This window comes from Salmo salar, chromosome 09 (genome assembly GCF_965601325.2).
Source record: "Salmo salar chromosome 09, fSalSal1, whole genome shotgun sequence".
NCBI lineage: Eukaryota > Metazoa > Chordata > Actinopteri > Salmoniformes > Salmonidae > Salmo > Salmo salar.
In genome coordinates, this window is record NC_138299.1 from 57,149,692 (window position 1) to 57,157,500 (window position 7,809).

At 45.0% G+C, this 7,809-nt stretch overlaps 1 protein-coding gene across 5 annotated transcripts in view; it reads right to left on the reverse strand.

Annotated features, from left to right (window-relative positions):
* LOC106591480 (attractin) overlaps positions 1-7,809 on the reverse strand; it is a 752,137-nt gene that overhangs the window by 455,088 nt on the left and 289,240 nt on the right. For all 5 annotated transcript variants that reach the window (XM_045723805.2, XM_045723804.2, XM_045723802.2 and 2 more), the window contains exons 11-12: positions 3,939-4,023; positions 876-1,093 (exon numbers count right to left, since the gene is read on the reverse strand). In XM_045723805.2, the coding sequence (XP_045579761.1) occupies positions 876-1,093; positions 3,939-4,023 (303 nt within the window). The remainder of the gene's footprint in view (positions 1-875; positions 1,094-3,938; positions 4,024-7,809) is intronic.

Consider the following 7,809-nt stretch of genomic DNA (forward strand, 5'->3'; position numbering starts at 1 on the left):
GGCATGTCCAGCCCACTCATTATCTCAGCTAATCATGGCTAGTGGGAAGGTTGCTGACTTTTTCTGTGGCTAAACCAACTATGCTCGAAATTTAACAATTGTATTCGTATTTACAGATGGCATACAAGTTTGTTATTAAGGCACACGAAAGTTCACATGTTCCAGAAGGCATTTCTGACGAAAAACGCATTTTGATAAAAAAAAAAAAAAATGTACGGCTCTCCTGTGAAGTCGTGACATACGTCTAGTTTCCTGAATCAGGTCACATTTTCAAGTTTTCAACATTTCATATTTTGTGGTAATTGTGTTTTTGTATTGTCATAGTTCTCTCTTTGGGACCGGAAATCTCTTCCTTAGCTAGCTTAGCTACTAGCTAGGTAGCAATCACTGTTGTTTTTTAGCAGACCAAGCTAACATTTGAGCATTTAAAAAACACATTTTGTTGACTGTCGATCCTATTTATATGTAGCTAGCTAGCTGACGTTAACTAAAATATACGGTTAACTTCATAAACAACTTACCCGTGTGATACACGTCGTCCTGGCGCCATCACCTCCTGATGCTAACGTTACTCTCCATGCAGGCCATGCAGACCGCTGCAATGCCTCTTATGGAAATCTATAAACTAAAATGTGCAAAAACAGATTCGCCCCCGGTCGTAAGGACCATCCCACCCGCAATATTGACCTTGCTAAAACCACTAGACTAAGTTAGCTAGTTGTTTCCAAACACACCGGAAGTACCTTGGGGTTCCAGGGTTCCGCTCCTCCTCAAACAACAGTTCAAAAGGTCTATAGGGTCATAGTTATAAGGGAGGTAGCCTTAATAAAATACCAGGAAGAGTAGGGTTTATTTTCAGGTCACAGGTCACCTACATGTTCTGGTTCCACAGGAAGCGGTCTGCTCATCCAGTGATCCGGGGTTCGAGTCCCAAGGCAGGCAAGTCCCTAGGGTAGCATTCCAGTGGCAGTGAACCCCCAGCAAGGTTGCTGCACAGACGGCAGCGTTTGGAGCGCTGGAGCAGCTGGCTGGCGTATACATCAGAATGTCACTCAGCAGGAGACTGCTGAACCCCCCGAAAACGTACATTACACTGGAGGAGAGAGGGGGGGGGGAAGGAGAGTGAGAGAGAGAAAGAGAGAGAGAGAGCGTGCAAGAGGGCTGTGGAGTAAGACAGGGATGCAGCTTGAGCCCCACCGTCTTCAATATATATATCAACGATTTGGCGAGGGCACTAGAACCGTCTGCAGCACCCGACCTGTTTGCTGATGATCTGGTGCTTCTGTCACCAACCAAGGAGGGCCTACAGCAGCACCTAGATCTTCTGCACAGATTCTGCCAGACCTGGGCCCTGACGGTAAATCTCAGTAAGACAAAAATAATGGTGTTCCAAAAAAGGTCCAGATGCCAGGACCACAAATACAAATTCCATCTAAACACCGTTGCCCTAGAGCACACACAAAAACTATACATACCTCGGCCTAAACATCACTACAGGTAACTTCCACAAAGCTGTGAATGATCTGAGAGACAAGGCAAGAAGGGCCTTCTACACCATCAAAAGGAACATAAAATTCGACATACCAATTAGGATCTGGCTAAAAAATACTTGAATCAGTTAAAGAACCCATTGCCCTTTATGGTTGTGAGGTCTGGGGTCCGCTCACCAACCATGAATTCACAAAATGAGACAAACACCAAATTGAGACTGCATACAGATTTCTGCAAAAATATCCACAGTGCATAACGTAAAACACCAAATAATGCATGCAGAGCAGAATTAGGTCGATATCCACGAATTATCAAAATCCAGAAAAGAGTTGTTCAATTCTACAACCACCTAAAAGGAAGTGATGTCCACACATTCCACCACAAAGTCATCACCTACAGAGAGATGAACCTGGAGAAAAGTCCCCTAAGCAAGCTGGTCCTGGGGCTCTGTTCACAAACACAAACACACCCCACAGAGCCCCAGGACAGCAACACAATTAGACCCAACCAAACCATGAGAAAACAAAAAAGATAATTACTTGACACACTGGAAAGAATTAACAAAAAAACATGTCTGCCACGCTGATCCTCAACACTGGGAGCCCCCCAGGGGTGCGTGCTCAGCCCCCTCCTGTACTCCCTGTTCACCCACGACTGCGTGGTCACGCACGCCTCCAACTCAACAATCAACTTTGTTGACGACACATCAGTTATAGGCCTGATTACTAACGACGACGAGACGGGGAGAATGTGCCAGGACGACCAATAAAATGTTATTCAAAATCCTCTACATGTCCTACTTCCTGTGTGATGTCATCCTGACAGACCCCTGACAGAGGTCATACAGTCACCAGCCCTGGAGGGAGGGGGGGGGGGGCTGATGTCCTGTCTGATCTGAGGAGGAGAGTGAGAGGGGACAGGCTGATGTCCTGTCTGATCTGAGGAGGAGAATGAGATGGGACAGGCTGATGTCCTGTCTGATCTGAGGAGGAGAATGAGAGGGGACAGGCTGATGTCCTGTCTGATCTGAGGAGGAGAATGAGAGGGGACAGGCTGATGTCCTGTCTGATCTGAGGAGGAGAATGAGAGGGGACAGGCTGATGTCCTGTCTGACGTTCTACCACAGAGCTCATAATAATGAACCACATAATCTATGGGCAGAACTAGTAGAACTGGTAGAACTGGTAGAACTGGCAGAACTGGTAGAACTGGTAGAACTGGCAGAACTGGTAGAACTGGTAGAACTGGTAGAACTGGCCTATTGAAGGTCCGTTGGCTTTTTCTTCACCCAGTTTACTGTCCCCCATCTGTCCCAGTTTACAGTATAACATCTGTCCCAGTTTACTGTCCACCATCTGTCCCAGTTTACTGTCTTACATCTGTCCCAGTTTACAGTACCACATCTGTCCCAGTTTACAGTACACTATCTGTCCCAGTTTACTGTCCAACATCTGTCCCAGTTTACTGTCCATTATCTGTCCCAGTTTACAGTACAACATCTGTCCCAGTTTACAGTACAACATCTGTCCCAGTTTACTGTCTTCCATCTGTCACAGTTTACTGTCCCTACCTGTCCCAATTTACTGTCCACTATCTGTCTGAATTTACTGTCCAACATCTGTCTCAGTTTACTGTCCATCATCTGTCCCAGTTTACTGTCCCCCATCTGTCCCATCTACTGTCCTCCATCTGTCCCAGTTTACTGTCCCCTATCTGTCCCAGTTTACTGTCCAACATCTGTCCCAGTTTACTGTCCAACATCTGTCCCAGTTTGCAGTACAACATCTGTCCCAGTTTACAGTACAACATCTGTCCCAGTTTACTGTCCCCATCTGTCCCAGTTCACTGTCCCCGATCTGTCCCAATTTACTGTCCACTATCTGTCCCAATTTACTGTCAACGCCTGTCCCAATTTACTGTCCAACAAATGTCCCAATTTACAGTACAACACCTGTCCCAGTTTACAGTACAACATCTTTCCCAGTTTACTGTACAACATCTGTCCCAGTTTACTGTCCTCATCTGTCCCAGTTTACTGTCCAACATCTGTCCCAGTTTACAGTACAACATCTGTCTCAGTTTACTGTCCACAATCTGTCCCAGTTTACTGTCCACTATCTGTCCCAGTTTACTGTCCTTCATCTGTCCCAGTTTACTGTCCAACATCTGTCCTAGTTTACTGTCCACTATCTGTCCCAGTTTACTGTCCATCATGTGTCCCAGTTTACTGTCCATACTCTGTCCCAGTTTACTGTCCACCATCAGTCCCAGTTTACTGTCCACTATCTGTCCCAGTTTACAGTACAACATCTGTCCCAGTTTACAGTACAACAACTGTCCCAGTTTACAGTACAACATTTGCCACTCTGTCCCAATAGAAAGTGTCTCTGTACCTGACCAATCAGAGGGTGTTTCTGTACCTGACCAATCAGAGGGTGTTTCTGTACCTGTCGCTGATGATGGCTGTGTGTCCGAAGCGGTTGACATCATGGTGGAGGTCTGGTCTGGGAAGCACTGACCACTCATCACATGCTGAAGAGAAGAGAGGACGAGAGGACGAGAGGAGGGGACGAGAGGAGAGGACGAGAGGAGAGGACGAGAGGACGAGAGGAGTTAGACATTTCTATCTGTTGTTAAATCTGGACAATGAGAACATTCTAGAAAAGAAAGAGAAAACAGACAGGGAAAACGAAATTTGACAAAAAAAGGTAGAACTTATTAATGTAGCTACCCTCTGTGGTAGTAGAGGTAGTAGTAGAATGTATTGATGGAGCTACCCTCTGTGGTAGTAGAGGTAGTAGTAGAATGTATTGATGGAGCTACCCTCTGTGGTAGTAGAGGTAGTAGTAGAATGTATTGATGGAGCTTCCCTCTGTGGTAGTAGAGGTAGTAGTAGAATGTATTGATGGAGCTACCCTCTGTGGTAGTAGAGGTAGTAGAATGTATTGATGGAGCTACCCTCTGTGGTAGTAGTAGAATGTATTGATGGAGCTACCCTCTGTGGTAGTAGAGGTAGTAGAATGTATTGATGGAGCTACCCTCTGTGGTAGTAGTAGAATGTATTGATGGAGCTACCCTCTGTGGTAGTAGAGATAGTAGAATGTATTGATGGAGCTACCCTCTGTGGTAGTAGAGGTAGTAGGAGAATGTATTGATGGAGCTACCCTCTGTGGTAGTAGAGATAGTAGAATGTATTGATGGAGCTACCCTCTGTGGTAGTAGAGGTAGTAGAATGTATTGATGGAGCTACCCTCTGTGGTAGTAGAGGTAGTAGTAGAATGTATTGATGGAGCTACCCTCTGTGGTAGTAGAGGTAGTAGTAGAATGTATTGATGTAGCTACCCTCTGTGGTACTAGAGGTAGTAGTAGAATGTATTGATGTAGCTACCCTCTGTGGTAGTAGAGGTAGTAGTAGAATGTATTGATGGAGCTACCCTATGTGGTAGTAGAGGTAGTAGTAGAATGTATTGATGGAGCTACCCTCTGTGGTAGTAGAGGTAGTAGAATGTATTGATGGAGCTACCCTCTGTGGTAGTAGTAGAATGTATTGATGGAGCTACCCTCTGTGGTAGTAGAGGTAGTAGAATGTATTGATGGAGCTACCCTCTGTGGTAGTAGTAGAATGTATTGATGGAGCTACCCTCTGTGGTAGTAGAGATAGTAGAATGTATTGATGGAGCTACCCTCTGTGGTAGTAGAGGTAGTAGTAGAATGTATTGATGGAGCTACCCTCTGTGGTAGTAGGAGAATGTATTGATGGAGCTACCCTCTGTGGTAGTAGAGATAGTAGAATGTATTGATGGAGCTACCCTCTGTGGTAGTAGAGGTAGTAGAATGTATTGATGGAGCTACCCTCTGTGGTAGTAGAGGTAGTAGTAGAATGTATTGATGGAGCTACCCTCTGTGGTAGTAGAGGTAGTAGTAGAATGTATTGATGTAGCTACCCTCTGTGGTACTAGAGGTAGTAGTAGAATGTATTGATGTAGCTACCCTCTGTGGTAGTAGAGGTAGTAGTAGAATGTATTGATGGAGCTACCCTATGTGGTAGTAGAGGTAGTAGTAGAATGTATTGATGGAGCTACCCTCTGTGGTAGTAGAGGTAGTAGTAGAATGTATTGATGGAGCTACCCTCTGTGGTAGTAGAGGTAGTAGTAGAATGTATTGATGGAGCTACCCTCTGTGGTAGTAGAGGTAGTAGTAGAATGTATTGATGGAGCTACCCTCTGTGGTAGTAGAGGTAGTAGTAGAATGTATTGATGTACCTACCCTCTGTGGTACTAGAGGTAGTAGTAGAATGTATTGATGTAGCTACCCTCTGTGGTAGTAGAGGTAGTAGTAGAATGTATTGATGGAGCTACCCTCTGTGGTAGTAGAGGTAGTAGTAGAATGTATTGATGGAGCTACCCTCTGTGGTAGTAGAGGTAGTAGTATAATGTATTGATGTAGCTACCCTCTGTGGTAGTAGAGGTAGTAGAATGTATTGATGGAGCTACCCTCTGTGGTAGTAGTAGAATGTATTGATGGAGCTACCCTCTGTGGTAGTAGAGGTAGTAGAATGTATTGATGGAGCTACCCTCTGTGGTAGTAGTAGAATGTATTGATGGAGCTACCCTCTGTGGTAGTAGAGATAGTAGAATGTATTGATGGAGCTACCCTCTGTGGTAGTAGAGGTAGTAGTAGAATGTATTGATGGAGCTACCCTCTGTGGTAGTAGGATAATGTATTGATGGAGCTACCCTCTGTGGTAGTAGAGATAGTAGAATGTATTGATGGAGCTACCCTCTGTGGTAGTAGAGGTAGTAGAATGTATTGATGGAGCTACCCTCTGTGGTAGTAGAGGTAGTAGTAGAATGTATTGATGGAGCTACCCTCTGTGGTAGTAGAGGTAGTAGTAGAATGTATTGATGGAGCTACCCTCTGTGGTAGTAGAGGTAGTAGTAGAATGTATTGATGGAGCTACCCTCTGTGGTAGTAGAGGTAGTAGTATAATGTATTGATGTAGCTACCCTCTGTGGTAGTAGAGGTAGTAGAATGTATTGATGGAGCTACCCTCTGTGGTAGTAAGAATGTATTGATGGAGCTACCCTCTGTGGTAGTAGAGGTAGTAGAATGTATTGATGGAGCTACCCTCTGTGGTAGTAGTAGAATGTATTGATGGAGCTACCCTCTGTGGTAGTAGAGATAGTAGAATGTATTGATGGAGCTACCCTCTGTGGTAGTAGAGGTAGTAGTAGAATGTATTGATGGAGCTACCCTCTGTGGTAGTAGGATAATGTATTGATGGAGCTACCCTCTGTGGTAGTAGAGATAGTAGAATGTATTGATGGAGCTACCCTCTGTGGTAGTAGAGGTAGTAGAATGTATTGATGGAGCTACCCTCTGTGGTAGTAGAGGTAGTAGTAGAATGTATTGATGGATCTACCCTCTGTGGTAGTAGAGGTAGTAGAATGTATTGATGGAGCTACCCTCTGTGGTAGTAGAGGTAGTAGTAGAATGTATTGATGGATCTACCCTCTGTGGTAGTAGAGGTAGTAGTAGAATGTATTGATGAGGCTACCCTCTGTGGCCTTGAGACACACGGCTTCCACATCGTGTTACTACCCTACAGTCTCTCTCTGCAGTACTGTTGTGGGTACACCGCTCTCTCTGATGGTCCTGACTGCTAACAGCAGGGAAGACTACAGCAGATTGACGATCAGTTCTGAACTAACGTCAGGAGAAGAAACAGTCTTAAATCGTCCGTTATAATAAACAGGCCTTAAATCGTATTTTCTAATGACTTCAGCTCGTTAAGAAGGAACCATTAGTTCTCAGAGCAAGTCAGTCAGTCTCTGCCATAATTACACTACAATTACCTAGCTTTCACCAGAGGCCCATTCTTCCGAGAGGGTTCTCAGAGATTATAGCCATGGCTGTGTACATCCTGCCCCAAGCCGACAGCAAAAAGCTCTCAAAGATCTTCGTTTGACCCTGAACAAACTGGAGACCACATTCCCGGAGGCAGTGTTCATTGTTGCGTGGGGCTTTAACAAAAGTAATTTGAGAACCATGCTCCCAAATTTTTATCAACACAGCGACTGTCTAACTCGCAAAAATTCCACTCTTGACCACTGCTACACGCCTTTCCGACACGGGTATATGGCCCTCTCACGTCCTCCTTTTGGCAAATCAGACCATGCCTCCATCTTGCTTCTCCCCACCTACAAACAAAGAGGGAAGTTCCAGTGGTACAGCCGCAGCTTTGGTCCGGCCAATCAGAATTTGCGCTGATAACGTGGACTGGAATATGTTCCGAGTCGCCTCTGAAGATCATCAATG